Source organism: Somniosus microcephalus, unplaced genomic scaffold, assembly GCF_052327205.1.
Source record: "Somniosus microcephalus isolate GS21.2 unplaced genomic scaffold, FLI_Smic_1.0 unresolved_chr1, whole genome shotgun sequence".
NCBI classification, from domain to species: domain Eukaryota; kingdom Metazoa; phylum Chordata; class Chondrichthyes; order Squaliformes; family Somniosidae; genus Somniosus; species Somniosus microcephalus.
This window is the reverse complement of record NW_028225179.1, coordinates 80988168-81005362: the sequence shown is the minus strand read 5'-3', so window position 1 is coordinate 81005362 and position 17195 is coordinate 80988168. Positions and strand designations below refer to the sequence as shown.

The following is a 17195-nucleotide window of genomic DNA, read 5'->3' as shown; positions in this document are numbered from 1 at the left end:
GTACAGATATCTCCCAGAGAGTGGGTCTGAGACCCCAGTCAGTGTGCAGATAACTCCCAGAGAGTGGGACTGAGACCCCAGTCAGTGTACAGATATCTCCCAGAGAGTGGGTCTGAGACCCCAGTCAGTGTACAGATATCTCCCAGAGACTGGGTCTGAGACCCCAGTCAGTGTACGGATATCTCCCAGAGAGTGGGTCTGAGACCCCAGTCAGTGTACAGATATCTCCAGAGAGTGGGTCTGAGACCCCAGTCAGTGTACGGATATCTCCCAGAGAATAGGTCTGAGACCCCGGTCAGTGTACGGATATCTCCCAGAGAGTGGGTCTGAGACCCCAGTCAGTATACGGATATCTCCCAGAGAATAGGTCTGAGACCCCAGTCAGTGTACAGATAACTCCCAGAGAGTGGGACTGAGACCCCAGTCAGTGTACGGATATCTCCCAGAGACTGGGTCTGAGACCCCGGTCAGTGTACGGATATCTCCCAGAGACTGGGACTGAGACCCCGGTCAGTATACGGATAGCTCCCAGAGACTGGGTCTGAGACCCCAGTCAGTGTACAGATATCTCCCAGAGAGTGGGTCTGAGACCCCAGTCAGTTTTCAGATATCTCCCAGAGAGTGGGTCTGAGACCCCGGTCAGTGTACGGATATCTCCCAGAGACTGGGTCTGAGACCCCGGTCAGTGTACGGATATCTCCCAGAGACTGGGACTGAGACCCCAGTCAGTGTACGGATATCTCCCAGAGAGTGGGTCTGAGACCCCGGTCAGTGTACAGATATCTCCCAGAGAGTGGGTCTGAGACCCCGGTCAGTATACGGATAGCTCCCAGAGACTGGGACTGAGACCCCGGTCAGTGTACGGATATCTCCCAGAGAGTGGGTCTGAGACCCCGGTCAGTATACGGATAGCTCCCAGAGACTGGGTCTGAGACCCCGGTCAGTATACAGATATCTCCCAGAGAGTGGGTCTGAGACCCCGGTCAGTATACGGATATCTCCCAGAGAGTGGGTCTGAGACCCCGGTCAGTATATGGATATCTCCCAGAGAGTGCGTCTGAGACCCCGGTCAGTATACAGATATCTCCCAGAGACTGGGACTGAGACCCCGGTCAGTATACGGATATCTCCCAGAGAGTGGGTCTGAGACCCCGGTCAGTATACGGATATCTCCCAGAGAGTGGGTCTGAGACCCCGGTCAGTATACAGATATCTCCCAGAGACTGGGACTGAGACCCCAGTCAGTGTACAGATATCTCCCAGAGAGTGGGTCTGAGACCCCGGTCAGTATACGGATATCTCCCAGAGAGTGGGTCTGAGACCCCGGTCAGTATACGGATATCTCCCAGAGAGTGGGTCTGAGACCCCGGTCAGTATACGGATATCTCCCAGAGACTGGGACTGAGACCCCAGTCAGTGTACGGATATCTCCCAGAGAGTGGGTCTGAGACTCCAGTTCGTGTACGGATATCTCCCAGAGACTGGAACTGAGACCCCAGTCAGTGTACGGATATCTCCCAGAGACTGGGTCTGAGACTCCAGTTCGTGTACGGATAGCTCCCAGAAAATAGGTCTGAGACCCCAGTCAGTATACAGCTATCTCCCAGAGAGTGGGTCTGAGACCCCAGTCAGTGTACGGATATCTCCCAGAGAGTGGGACTGAGACCCCAGTCAGTGTACGGATATCTCCCAGAGAGTGGGACTGAGACCCCAGTCAGTGTACAGATATCTCCCAGAGACTGGGTCTGAGACCCCAGTCAGTGTACGGATAGCTCCCAGAGAGTGGGACTGAGACCCCAGTCAGTGTACAGATATCTCCCAGAGAGTGGGTCTGAGACCCCAGTCAGTGTACGGATATCTCCCAGAGACTGGGTCTGAGACCCCGGTCAGTATACAGATATCTCCCAGAGAGTGGGTCTGAGACCCCGGTCAGTGTACGGATATCTCCCAGAGACTGGGTCTGAGACCCCGGTCAGTGTACGGATATCTCCCAGAGACTGGGACTGAGACCCCAGTCAGTGTACGGATATCTCCCAGAGACTAGGTCTGAGACCCCAGTCAGTGTACAGATATCTCCCAGAGAGTGGGTCTGAGACCCCGGTCAGTGTACGGATATCTCCCAGTGACTGGGTCTGAGACCCCGGTCAGTGTACAGATATCTCCCAGAGACTAGGTCTGAGACCCCAGTCAGTGTACAGATATCTCCCAGAGAGTGGGTCTGAGACCCCGGTCAGTGTACAGATATCTCCCAGAGAGTGGGTCTGAGACCCCAGTCAGTATACAGATATCTCGGAGACTGGGACTGAGACCCCAGTTACTGTACAGATATCTCCCAGAAAGTGGGACTGAGACCCCGGTCAGTGTACAGATATCTCCCAGAGAGTGGGCCTGAGACCCCAGTCAGTGTACGGATATCTCCCAGAGAGTGGGACTGAGACCCCAGTCAGTGTACGGATATCTCCCAGAGAGTGGGTCTGAGACCCCGGTCAGTGTACAGATATCTCCCAGAGAGTGGGTCTGAGACCCCAGTCAGTGTACAGATATCTCCCAGAGAGTGGGCCTGAGACCCCAGTCAGTGTACGGATATCTCCCAGAGAGTGGGACTGAGACCCCAGTCAGTGTACAGATATCTCCCAGAGAGTGGGACTGAGACCCCAGTCAGTGTACAGATATCTCCCAGAGAGTGGGTCTGAGACCCCAGTCAGTGTACAGATATCTCCCAGAGAGTGGGCCTGAGACCCCAGTCAGTGTACAGATATCTCCCAGAGAGTGGGACTGAGACCCCAGTCAGTGTACAGATATCTCCCAGAGAGTGGGTCTGAGACCCCAGTCAGTGTACAGATATCTCCCAGAGAGTGGGACTGAGACCCCGGTCAGTGTACGGATATCTCCCAGAGAGTGGGTCTGAGACCCCAGTCAGTGTACAGATATCTCCCAGAGAGTGGGTCTGAGACCCCAGTCAGTGTACGGATATCTCCCAGAGAGTGGGTCTGAGACCCCAGTCAGTGTACAGATATCTCCCAGAGAGTGGGTCTGAGACCCCAGTCAGTGTACAGATATCTCCCAGAGAGTGGGTCTGAGACCCCAGTCAGTGTACGGATATCTCCCAGAGAGTGGGTCTGAGACCCCAGTCAGTGTACAGATATCTCCCAGAGAGTGGGTCTGAGACCCCAGTCAGTGTACAGATATCTCCCAGAGAGTGGGTCTGAGACCCCAGTTAGTGTACGGATATCTCCCAGAGAGTGGGTCTGAGACCCCAGTCAGTGTACAGATATCTCCCAGAGAGTGGGTCTAAGACCCCAGTCAGTGTACGGATATCTCCCAGAGAGTGGGTCTGAGACCCCGGTCAGTGTACGGATATCTCCCAGAGAGTGGGTCTGAGACCCCAGTTCGTGTACGGATAGCTCCCAGAGACTGGGACTGAGACCCCAGTCAGTATACAGATATCTCCCAGAGAGTGGGACTGAGACCCCAGTCAGTGTACGGATATCTCCCAGAGAGTGGGTCTGAGACCCCAGTCAGTGTACAGATATCTCCCAGAGAATAGGTCTGAGACCCCAGTCAGTGTACGGATATCTCCCAGAGACTGGGACTGAGACCCCAGTCAGTGTACAGATATCTCCCAGAGACTGGGTCTGAGACCCTGGTCAGTATACGGATATCTCCCAGAGACTGGGTCTGAGACCCCGGTCAGTGTACGGATATCTCCCAGAGAGTGGGTCTGAGACCCCGGTCAGTGTACGGATATCTCCCAGAGAGTGGGTCTGAGACCCCAGTCAGTGTACGGATATCTCCCAGAGACTGGGTCTGAGACCCCAGTCAGTGTACGGATATCTCCCAGAGAGTGGGTCTGAGACCCCAGTCAGTGTACAGATATCTCCCAGAGACTGGGTCTGAGACCCCAGTCAGTGTACAGATATCTCCCAGAGACTGGGTCTGAGACCCCAGTCAGTGTACAGATATCTCCCAGAGACTGGGTCTGAGACCCTGGTCAGTGTACGGATAGCTCCCAGAGACTGGGTCTGAGACCCCGGTCAGTGTACGGATATCTCCCAGAGACTGGGTCTGAGACCCCAGTCAGTGTACGGATATCTCCCAGAAAATAGGTCTGAGACCCCAGTCAGTGTACAGCTATCTCCCAGAGAGTGGGACTGAGACCCCAGTCAGTGTACAGATATCTCCCAGAGAATAGGTCTGAGACCCCAGTCAGTGTACAGATAACTCCCAGAGAGTGGGACTGAGACCCCAGTCAGTGTACGGATATCTCCCAGAAAGTGGGACTGAGACCCCAGTCAGTGTGCAGATATCTCCCAGAGAGTGGGCCTGAGACCCCAGTCAGTGTACAGATAACTCCCAGAGAGTGGGTCTGAGACCCCAGTCAGTGTACAGATATCTCCCAGAGAGTGGGTCTGAGACCCCAGTCAGTGTACAGATAACTCCCAGAGAGTGGGTCTGAGACCCCAGTCAGTATACAGATATCTCCCATAGACTGGGACTGAGACCCCAGTCAGTGTACGGATATCTCCCAGAGAGTGGGTCTGAGACCCCGGTCAGTGTACGGATATCTCCCAGAGAGTGGGTCTGAGACCCCAGTCAGTGTACGGATATCTCCCAGAGAGTGGGTCTGAGACCCCAGTCAGTGTACGGATATCTCCCAGAGAATAGGTCTGAGACCCCAGTCAGTGTACGGATATCTCCCAGAGACTAGGTCTGAGACCCCAGTCAGTGTACGGATATCTCCCAGAGACTGGGTCTGAGACCCCGGTCAGTGTACGGATATCTCCCAGAGAGTGGGTCTGAGACCCCGGTCAGTATACAGATATCTCCCAGAGAGTGGGTCTGAGACCCCGGTCAGTATACGGATATCTCCCAGAGACTGGGTCTGAGACCCCGGTCAGTGTACGGATATCTCCCAGAGAGTGGGTCTGAGACCCCAGTCAGTGTACAGATATCTCCCAGAGAGTGGGTCTGAGACCCCAGTCAGTGTACGGATATCTCCCAGAGAGTGGGTCTGAGACCCCGGTCAGTATACAGATATCTCCCAGAGACTGGGACTGAGACCCCAGTCAGTGTACAGATATCTCCCAGAGAGTGGGTCTGAGACCCCAGTCAGTGTACGGATATCTCCCAGAGAGTGGGTCTGAGACCCCAGTCAGTGTACGGATATCTCCCAGAGACTGGGTCTGAGACCCCAGTCAGTGTACAGATATCTCCCAGAGAGTGGGTCTGAGACCCCAGTCAGTGTACGGATATCTCCCAGAGAGTGGGTCTGAGACCCCAGTCAGTGTACGGATATCTCCCAGAGACTGGGTCTGAGACCCCGGTCAGTATACAGATATCTCCCAGAGACTGGGACTGAGACCCCGGTCAGTATACGGATATCTCCCAGAGAGTGGGTCTGAGACCCTGGTCAGTATCCGGATATCTCCCAGAGACTGGGTCTGAGACCCCGGTCAGTATACAGATATCTCCCAGAGACTGGGACTGAGATCCCGGTAAGTGTACGGATATCTCCCAGAGAGTGGGTCTGAGACCCTGGTCAGTATCCGGATATCTCCCAGAGACTGGGTCTGAGACCCCGGTCAGTATACAGATATCTCCCAGAGACTGGGTCTGAGACCCCAGTCAGTGTACGGATATCTCCCAGAGACTGGGACTGAGATCCCGGTAAGTGTACGGATATCTCCCAGAGAGTGGGTCTGAGACCCTGGTCAGTATCCGGATATCTCCCAGAGACTGGGTCTGAGACCCCGGTCAGTATACAGATATCTCCCAGAGACTGGGTCTGAGACCCCAGTCAGTGTACGGATATCTCCCAGTGACTGGGTCTGAGACCCCGGTCAGTATACGGATATCTCCCAGAGAGTGGGTCTGAGACCCCAGTTAGTGTACGGATAGCTCCCAGTGACTGGGTCTGAGACCCCAGTCAGTGTACAGATATCTCCCAGAGACTGGGTCTGAGACCCCAGTTAGTGTACGGATATCTCCCAGAGACTGGGTCTGAGACCCTGGTCAGTGTACGGATAGCTCCCAGAGAGTGGGACTGAGACCCCAGTCAGTGTACGGATATCTCCCAGAGACTGGGTCTGAGACCCCGGTCAGTGTACGGATATCTCCCAGAGACTGGGTCTGAGACCCCAGTCAGTGTACGGATATCTCCCAGAAAATAGGTCTGAGACCCCAGTCAGTGTACGGATATCTCCCAGAGAGTGGGACTGAGACCCCAGTCAGTGTACAGCTATCTGCCAGAGAGTGGGTCTGAGACCCCAGTCAGTGTACAGATATCTCCCAGAGAATAGGTCTGAGACCCCAGTCAGTGTACAGATATCTCCCAGAGAGTGGGTCTGAGACCCCAGTCAGTGTACAGATATCTCCCAGAGACTGGGTCTGAGACCCCAGTCAGTGTACAGATATCTCCCAGAGAGTGGGTCTGAGACCCCGGTCAGTGTACGGATATCTCCCAGAGAGTGGGACTGAGACCCCGGTCAGTGTACAGATATCTCCCAGAGAGTGGGTCTGAGACCCCGGTCAGTGTACGGATATCTCCCAGAGACTGGGTCTGAGACCCCGGTCAGTGTACGGATATCTCCCTGAGACTGGGACTGAGACCCCAGTCAGTGTACAGATATCTACCAGAGAGTGGGTCTGAGACCCCAGTCAGTGTACAGATATCTCCCAGAGACTAGGTCTGAGACCCCAGTTAGTGTACGGATATCTCCCAGAGACTGGGTCTGAGACCCCGGTCAGTGTACGGATATCTCCCAGAGACTGGGTCTGAGACCCCGGTCAGTATACGGATATCTCCCAGAGAGTGGGACTGAGACCCCGGTCAGTGTACAGATATCTCCCAGAGAGTGGGACTGAGACCCCAGTCAGTGTACGGATATCTCCCAGAGAATAGGTCTGAGACCCCAGTCAGTGTACGGATATCTCCCAGTGACTGGGTCTGAGACCCCAGTCAGTGTACGGATATCTCCCAGAGACTGGGTCTGAGACCCCGGTCTGTGTACAGATATCTCCCAGAGACTGGGTCTGAGACCCCAGTCAGTGTACGGATATCTCCCAGAGAGTGGGTCTGAGACCCCAGTCAGTGTACGGATATCTCCCAGAGAGTGGGTCTGAGACCCCAGTCAGTGTACGGATATCTCCCAGAGAGTGGGACTGAGACCCCAGTCAGTGTACGGATATCTCCCAGAGACTGGGTCTGAGACCCCAGTCAGTGTACAGCTATCTCCCAGAGAGTGGGTCTGAGACCCCAGTCAGTGTACAGATATCTCCCAGAGAGTGGGTCTGAGACCCCAGTCAGTGTACGGATATCTCCCAGAGACTGGGTCTGAGACCCCAGTCAGTGTACAGATATCTCCCAGAGAGTGGGTCTGAGACCCCAGTCAGTGTACGGATATCTCCCAGAGAGTGGGTCTGAGACCCCGGTCAGTGTACGGATATCTCCCAGAGAGTGGGTCTGAGACCCCGGTCAGTGTACGGATATCTCCCAGAGAGTGGGTCTGAGACCCCAGTCAGTGTACAGATATCTCCCAGAGAGTGGGTCTGAGACCCCAGTCAGTGTACAGCTATCTCCCAGAGAGTGGGTCTGAGACCCCAGTCAGTGTACAGATATCTCCCAGAGAGTGGGTCTGAGACCCCAGTCAGTGTACAGATATCTCCCAGAGAGTGGGACTGAGACCCCGGTCAGTGTACAGATATCTCCCAGAGACTGGGTCTGAGACCCCAGTCAGTGTACGGATATCTCCCAGAGAGTGGGTCTGAGACCCCAGTCAGTGTACAGATATCTCCCAGAGAGTGGGTCTGAGACCCCAGTCAGTGTACAGATATCTCCCAGAGAGTGGGACTGAGACCCCGGTCAGTGTACAGATATCTCCCAGAGACTGGGTCTGAGACCCCAGTCAGTGTACGGATATCTCCCAGAGACTGGGTCTGAGACCCCAGTCAGTGTACGGATATCTCCCAGAGACTGGGTCTGAGACCCCAGTCAGTGTACGGATATCTCCCAGAGACTGGGACTGAGACCCCGGTCAGTGTACGGATATCTCCCAGAGACTGGGACTGAGACCCCGGTCAGTGTACAGATATCTCCCAGAGACTGGGTCTGAGACCCCGGTCAGTGTACGGATATCTCCCAGAGAGTGGGTCTGAGACCCCAGTCAGTGTACGGATATCTCCCAGAGAGTGGGTCTGAGACCCCAGTCAGTGTACGGATATCTCCCAGAGACTGGGACTGAGACCCCAGTCAGTGTACGGATATCTCCCAGAGAGTGGGTCTGAGACCCCAGTCAGTGTACGGATATCTCCCAGAGAGTGGGTCTGAGACCCCGGTCAGTATACGGATATCTCCCAGAGACTGGGACTGAGACCCCAGTCAGTGTACGGATATCTCCCAGAGAGTGGGTCTGAGACCCCGGTTAGTATACAGATATCTCCCAGAGAGTGGGTCTGAGACCCCGGTCAGTATACGGATATCTCCCAGAGACTGGGTCTGAGACCCCGGTCAGTGTACAGATATCTCCCAGAGAGTGGGTCTGAGACCCCGGTCAGTATACGGATATCTCCCAGAGACTGGGTCTGAGACCCCGGTCAGTGTACAGATATCTCCCAGAGAGTGGGTCTGAGACCCCGGTCAGTATACGGATATCTCCCAGAGACTGGGACTGAGACCCCGGTTAGTGTACGGATATCTCCCAGAGACTGGAACTGAGACCCCAGTCAGTATACGGATAGCTCCCAGAGACTGGGTCTGAGACCCCAGTCAGTGTACAGATATCTCCCAGAGAGTGGGACTGAGACCCCGGTCAGTGTACGGATATCTCCCAGAGACTGGGTCTGAGACCCCAGTCAGTGTACGGATATCTCCCAGAGACTGGGTCTGAGACCCCAGTCAGTATACAGATATCTCCCAGAGACTGGGTCTGAGACCCCAGTCAGTGTACGGATATCTCCCAGAGACTGGGACTGAGACCCCGGTCAGTGTACGGATATCTCCCAGAGACTGGAACTGAGACCCCAGTCAGTGTACGGATATCTCCCAGAGAGTGGGACTGAGACCCCAGTCAGTGTACGGATATCTCCCAGAGAATAGGTCTGAGACCCCAGTTAGTGTACGGATAGCTCCCAGCCCCAATGTCTGGCAGATCCCAATTGGTGATGGATTGGAATGCAGTTGCTGTTAATTTCACTCACTCTGTCCCTCGTGTCTCTAGTTGCTCCACAGGTGCATGTGTATACCTACGAACCCGCAAAGGAAGGTAAATCCAATGTTCTGCTGTGCCATGCCAAAGATTTCAGCCCACCCAACATCAAGTTGGAGCTGTTGGAGAATGGAAACAGCATCCCCAATGCCAACCAGTCTGACCTCTCCTTCGAGTCAGACTGGAGCTTCAAGCTCACCAGGTCTGTGGACTTCATCCCCCGAGCTGGAGTGAAGTATGCCTGCAGGGTGGAACACAACGGCGATGCGAAAGTGATTCAGCTGGGTGAGTAATCTGTCTGTTCATCATGTACAATGTGAATCAACGCACACAGCTCCCACTCTCGCTCTCCCTCTGTGGTACCAGCTCATCAGTTGCAAACTCCGTCCAACACACATAATCTGGCAAACACAGACTCCTCCTCAACCGAACATCTGACATCACCCCTCGATTAGATTCCAGCCTGTAACTCACTCCCAGGTATCCTTTATTCTGTATATAAACCCCCTGAACACCTCGATTATATAAACCATCTGTGCCCCTCAATTAGATTCCAGCCTGTAACTCACTCCCAGGTATCCTTTATTCTGTATATAAACTATCTGAACACCTTGGAAAATTAAATGTGTACTTATACCCTAGTATAAAGAGTGTGTTTAATTGCTGTAACCTGCACATGAACAGGTTACACTGATCAAGTTCCTGTGGCTCAGTGGTTTCACTAAACCTTCGAGCTTTGCGCACAGCAGGATCCCACAAACAATACTGTGATGTTGACCAGGTAATCTGTTTTGGGTGTTGGTTGTGGGATAAATATTGGCCAGGACACTGGAGAGAACACCCATGGCCTTCTTCAAAATAATGCTTTGGGATCTTTTACATCCACCTGAAAGGGCTGATGGGGCATCTTACTAATGTCTCACCCCAAAGACAGCACCTCCGACAAAGCAGCACTCCCTCAGCACTGCACTTGAGTGCCAGCCTCGGTTTTGTGCTCAAGTCTCTGGAGTGGGGTTTGGAATCCACAGCCATCTGACTCCGAGGCAAGAATGCCACCCACTGAGCCACGGCTCATGCCTAAAATAATGTGCTGTGATACAGTAACCCGTCGGCACTCTGGATAGAATCTCTGTACAGTGTTTCTGTAGGTGCTGAGCTATTTACCTAACATGAACCCAGGCAGGTTTCTTTCAGAAAATAACATTTTGCGATACAGTATGAGTAATTTGAGACAGGACGTGTAGTGAGTGGAGCGTGCTTGGGTGGAACAGGTGACTTTGGACCTCTGGTTCCCAAAGCTCTCACCACTGGGGGTTTCCTCGCCTCATCTGGTCACAGACTAATGTTTCTTTCTGCTTTCACCCACAGACAGCTTCTAGCCTGTCATGGCAGAGGTAAGCAGTGTCTCACAGCTCAGACCTGGTTACTGAAGGGATGTGTTCCAGCACGGCAATCAAATTCCACGCCTTTCTTTTCTCTTTGTTTTGCTGCCACTGGGTGCCACAGTGAGATTATTAAATGAATCGACTATGTCTGGGGAGCAAATCAGCTTTGGTTTAACCTATCTTCAAATGTAAACTTTTAAAACGAATAAATACATTGATCTGACCCCTTAAACTACTTGTGTGATGGGAAGTAAGTTTGCTTATGATTCTGTGATCTCTGTAATTTACGCCCTTGACGTCTTGCTCATTTCTGAGATGTTTTTAGATCTTGTCTTGTGAAGCGCTGACTCGTTTGATTTGAAATTTGCCTCCACAAGGACCGGGGTTACCCAGCAAATTAAAACAAACCAGTAAATGAGAACGAGCAAGGCCCAGTCAAACTCTCGGCCGAGAGGTTCAAATGTCACCTCATTCTCTGAGAGCTGGAGACCTCCATCCCTGAGGGGGGAGGGTATTCGAAGTTGGGACACTCGACTCAATCACTTGAATATTATATGTCAGTGTTTGGTTTAGTTTTGAAGCTTTTGTTCTCCTGAAATGTCAGCGGTATATGCACATCTTATGCACTGCTCGATGTGCACCCCACATAGCAGAGGTCACAACAACTTCCGCCTGTACCAGCCAGCTCAGACCTCACAGCCGGGGGGGGCGGGGGGTCTGATTATTGGACTTCTGTTCCGTTTGGAACACCTCGGGTCAGAACCCACCTGCCCTTTTCCCACTTGGCTTCCATTCCACCCTGCTGATTTACCCTGGGAAACCCTGCAGGGTGTGAGGGAAATCTCGGCCTAGTTCGGTGTTCTGAGCTGTTAGGGCCTTATACCTGCACTTGGCCTAATATGGAGATTAGCACCACCTACATTAGCTTTTACAAATGCCTGTTAAAAATCATAGGCCTAGAAATTGAGTAGCCTTAGCGCCGCATTTGAGGCGCTAGAGGGCCTAGCGCCGGAGTTATGGCCAGTTTAGAAATTCCCTGGGGCCCTAGAATCGGCGGTAGACCGGTTGCGCTGCGCCGGCACCGATGACGTCATCGGTGTGCGCAGCGTCCCGGTTGCCATGCCGACGGGCCCCAGCGCCGAAATTCAGTTGCGGCCGCCTCGCCCGTGGCAGCCGCAACTAAGACTCTGGCAACAGAGTCTTACATCAGTTAGCGCCTTAAGGTCGCGCGGCGGCCGGCCGCTTTCCCGCCGGCCGCCTGCCCGCACCTCCCTCCCCGGACTCCTCCACCCCGCCCCCCCCCCCCCCCCCGCGGAACAGATGCTTCCGGGCTGCGAGCCCGGCACTTCCCCGAGGTGCCGGGCTCATTTTTCTGATGAGTTTACCGGCCAGCGGGCGGGTGCAGGCAGCTCCTCCTTAAGTGAAGGAGGAGGCCTGCACTTCCCGAGCCTGCCGCACCGCATCGGGCGCCGGAATAGCGCCGCAAAGCGGCAGGTAGCGCCCATTTTCAGGCGCAAACACCCTTCAGTAGCGCCGGCAGCCACTTGGGCGCGGCGCTACTGAATTTTTGGCACGCGCAGGGGGACTTAGCGCCGTCGCTAACTTTCCGGCGCTAAAGCCCTGGCGCGGCGCCAACTGAATTTCTAGGCCATAGTCTACATGTGATTATTGTGTATTTTTGTAACTGGGAGTTGTTGAATTTAGAGGGTATAGTGCTGATAATGATTAGCTTCCAATTTCCTGTAATGCATGCATAGTTCTCTACTGTTCTTTGTATGCTCATTGGTGTGAATAAAAATATTCTTCCTTATCTTGTTGTTTTCTCATTTATGAACCATGTTTCATCCTGCAAACAAGGAACCGGCCCATTCAGTGTCTGCATTAGTGTCGGTAATCCCAGATTTGTATGTCCAAGTTAAAGGTAGTAGCCTCGAAAGGAAAGAGTGAAGCCTCCAGCTTCCCTCATTGAAGCAGTGACGACCCCTCCACTTGTTGAGAAGTTTTTAGGAGCGTTCAGCGGTCAATTTGTATATAAAACAAGCTGCAGCTAAACAATCTTGGCAAGAAATATGTCCAGCCAGTTATTTCCTGCTATTTTATTCTGACCTTTGGGTAAGGAGGAGCTCTGAAGACTGCAATGAGTGGGGTCAGGCAGCTGCCAATTTGGAGAAGCTTCCAATAAGATTAAAAGCCTGGGCCGTGGACCACATTCCCACAGGCAGTACTTGGACAGCAGCTAATGGTCAGAACCACACCCAGGGCCAAGTTCCAAACACATGGGCTAAAGTCCAACAGGCAGAAATATTACAACAACAAATTGAACTGCTTTTATGTATTATAAATGTTATTTTGTTTGTTAACGCTTCTGTGAAGTGCCTTTAATGTAGTAAAACATCCTAAGGTGCTTCATAGAAGCGTTATCAAACAAAATAACACTGAGCCACATAAGGCAATTTTAGGGCAGATATGAATAGGGGCAGGAATCGGCCATTTGGCCCTTCGAGCCTGCTCCGCCATTCAATAAGATCATGGCTGATCTTCGACCTCATCTCCACTTTCCTGCACTATCCCCACATCCCTTGGTTCCTTTAATATTCAAAAATCTTATTGACCTCTGTCTTGAATATACTCAATGACTGAGCCTCCACAGCCCTCTGGGGTAGAGAACTCCAAAGATTCACCACCCTCCGAGTGAAGACATTTCTACTCAGCTTAGTCCTAAATGGCTGACCCCTTATTCTGAGATTGTGACCTCTGGTTCTAGGCTCCCCAGCCAGGGGAAACACCCTCCCTGTATCTACCCTGTCAAGCCCTGTAAGTATTTTGTATGTTTCAATGAGATCACCTCTCATTCTTCTGAACTCTAGAGAATATAGGCCTAGTCTTATCAATCTCTCCTCCCAGGAACCAGTCTGGTGAACCTTCGGTGCACTCCCTCTATGGCAAGTATATCCTTCTTCAGATAATGAGAACAAAACTACACAATAATCCAGGCGTGGTCTCACCAGGGCCCTATATAAATGCAGTAAGATGTCTTTACTATTACACTCAAATCCTCTTGTAATAAAGGCCAACATCCCATTTGCTTTCCTAATTGCTTGCTGTACCTACATGTTAGCTTTCAGTGATCCGTGTACAAGGACACCCAGGTACCTCTGAACACCAACATTTCCCAATTCCTCACCATTTAAAAAATACTCTGCTATTCTAAATTTGAAATCACCGACTGTGACAGCACAAATGCGCACAGACGTTCGATCACACATTACTGGGAAACCCTGGGCAGTGACGATCGGTGTCATTGATCACATTATTGGGAGACCCTGGGCAGTGACGATTTGTGTCATTGATCACATCACTGGGAGACCCTGAGCAGTGATGATCAGTGTCATTGATCACATTACTGGGAGACCCTGGGCAGTGACGATCAGTGTCACTGATCACATCACTGGGAGACCCTGAGCAGTGATGATCAGTGTCATTGATCACATTACCGGGGGACCCTGGGCAGTGACGATCAGTGTCACTGATCACATGACTGGGAGACCATGGGCAGGGACGATCAGTGTCATTGATCACATTACTGGGAGACCATGGGCAGTGACGATCGGTGTCACAGATCACATTACTGGGAGACCCTGGGCAGTGACGATCAGTGTCACTGATCACTTTACTGGGAGATCCTGGGCAGTGACGATCGGTGTCACTGATCACATTACCGGGGGACCCTGGGCAGTGACGATCAGTGTCATTGATCACATTACTGGGACACCCTGGGCAGTGACGCTCGGTGTCATTGGTCACATTACTGGGAGACCCTGGGCAGTGACAATCAGCATCATTGATCACATTACTGGGAGACCCTGGGCAGTGACGATCGGTGTCACTGATCACATTACCGGGGGACCCTGGGCAGTGACGATCAGTGTCATTGATCACATTACAGGGAGACCCTGGGCAGTGACGATCAGTGTCATTGACCACATTACTGGGAGACCCTGGGCAGTGACGATCGGTGTCACTGATCACATTACCGGGGGACCCTGGGCAGTGACGATCAGTGTCATTGTTCACATTACTGGGAGACCCTGGGCAGTGACGCTCGGTGTCATTTGTCACATTACTGGGAGACCCTGGGCAGTGACGATCAGCATCATTGATCACATTACTGGGAGACCCTGGGCAGTGACGATCGGCGTCACTGATCACATTACTGGGAGACCCTGGTCATTGACGATCAGCATCATTGATCACATTACTGGGAGACCCTGGGCAGTGACGATCAGTGTCACTGATCACATTACTGGGAGACCCTGGGCAGTGACGATCAGCGTCACTGATCACATTACTGGGAGACCCTGGGCAGTGACGATCAGTTTCATTGGTCACATTATTGGGAGACCCTGGGCAGTGACGATCAGTGTCATTGATCACATTACTGGGAGAGCCTGGGTCGTGACGATCAGTGTCATTGATCACATTACTGGGAGAGCCTGGGCAGTGACGATCAGTGTCATTGATTACATTACTGGGAGACCCTGGGCAGTGACGATCAGTGTCATTGATCACATTACTGGGAGACCCTGGGCAGTGACGATCGGTGTCACTGATCACATTACTGGGAGACCCTGGGCAGTGACGATCAGCGTCATTGATCACATTACTGGGAGACCCTGGGCACTGACGCTCGGTGTCGGTGATCACATTACTGGGAGACCCTGGGCAGTGACGATCAGTGTCACTGATCACATTACTGGGAGACCCTGGGCAGTGACGATCAGTGTCATTGAACACATTACTGGGAGACCCTGGGCAGTGACGATCAGCCTCATTGATCACATTACTGGGAGATCCTGGGCAGTGACGCTCGGTGTCAGTGATCACATTACTGGGAGACCCTGGGCAGTGACGATCGGTGTCACTGATGACATTACCGGGAGACCCTGGGCAGTGACGATCAGTGTCATTGATCACATTACTGGGAGACCCTGGGCAGTGACGATCGGTGTCACTGATCACATTACTGGGAGACCCTTGGCAGTGACGATCAGTGTCATTGATCACAATACTGGGAGACCCTGGGTCATGACGATCGGTGTCACTGATCACATTACTGGGAGACACTGGGCAGTGACGATCAGTTTCATTGAACACATTACTGGGAGACCCTGGGCAGTGACGATCAGTGTCACTGATCACATTACCGGGAGACCCTGGGCAGTGACGATCAGTGTCATTGATCACATTACTGGGAGACCCTGGGCAGTGACGATCAGTGTCACTGATCACATTACTGGGAGACCCTGGGCAGTGACGATAGATGTCACTGAACGCATTATCGGGAAACCCTGGGCAGTGGCGATCGGTGTCACTGATCGCATTACTGGGATACCCTGGGCAGTGACGATCGGTGTCACTGATCACATTACTGGGATACCCTGGGCAGTGACGATGAATGTCATGGATCACATTACTGGGAGACCCTGGGCAGTGACGATCAATGTCACTGATCACATTACTGGGAGACCCTGGGCAGTGACGATCGGTGTCATTGATCACATTACTGGGAGACCCTGGGCAGTGATGATCAATGTCATTGATCACATTACTGGGAGACCCTGGGCAGTCACGATCAGTGTCACTGATCACATTACTGGGAGACCCTGGGCAGTGACGATCAGTGTCATTGATCACATTACTGGGAGACCCTGGGCAGTGACGATCAGTGTCATTGATCACATTACTGGGGACACTGGGCAATGACGATCAGTGTCATTGATCACATTACTGGGAGAGCCTGGGAAGTGAAGATAAGTTTCATTGATCACATTACTGGGAGACCCTGGGCAGTGATGGTCAGTGTCATTGATCACATTACTGGGAGACCCGAGGCAGAGATGATCGGTGTCATTTATCACATTACTGGGAGACCCTGGGCAGTGACGATCAGTGTCACTGATCACAATACTGGGTGATCCTGGGCAGTGATGATCAGTGTCACAGATCACATTACTGGGAGACCCTGGGCAGTGACGATCGGTGTCACTGACCACATTACGGGGAGACCCTGGGCAGTGACGATCAGTGTCACTGATCACATTACTGGGAGACCCTGGGCAGTGACGATCAGTGTCATTGGTCACATTACTGGGAGACCCTGGGTCGTGACGATCGGTGTCACTGATCACATTACTGGGAGACCCTGGGCAGTGACAATCAGTGTCATTGATCACATTACTGGGAGACCATGGGCAGGGACGATCAGTGTCATTGATCACATTACTGGGAGACCCTGGGCAGTGACGATCAGTGTCACTGATCACATTACTGGGAGACCCTGGGCAGTGACGATCAGTGTCATTGATCACATTACTGGGAGACCCTGGGCAGTGACGATCGGTGTCACAGATCACATTACTGGGAGACCCTGGGCAGTGATGATCAGTGTCACTGATCACTTTACTGGGAGATCCTGGGCAGTGACGATCAGTGTCATTGATCACATTACAGGGATACCCTGGGCAGTGACGATCGGTGTCACTGATCACATTACTGGGATACCCTGGGCAGTGACGATGAATGTCATGGATCACATTACTGGGAGACC

General features: G+C 52.6%; 1 protein-coding gene across 3 annotated transcripts in view; it reads left to right on the top strand.

Moving 5' to 3' along the window:
* Positions 1–17195, top strand: part of LOC147095530 (beta-2-microglobulin-like) — a 60466-nt gene that overhangs the window by 21221 nt on the left and 22050 nt on the right. Inside the window, exons 2-3 of one of the 3 annotated variants that reach the window (XM_085974655.1) lie at positions 9216–9488; positions 10576–12398. In XM_085974655.1, the coding sequence (XP_085830781.1) occupies positions 9216–9488; positions 10576–10601 (299 nt within the window). In that variant the 3' untranslated portion in view covers positions 10602–12398. Of the gene's footprint in view, positions 1–9215; positions 9489–10571; positions 12399–17195 lie in introns of those variants that run through there. The other 2 variants (XM_085974657.1, XM_085974658.1) reach the window with 2 other exon arrangements.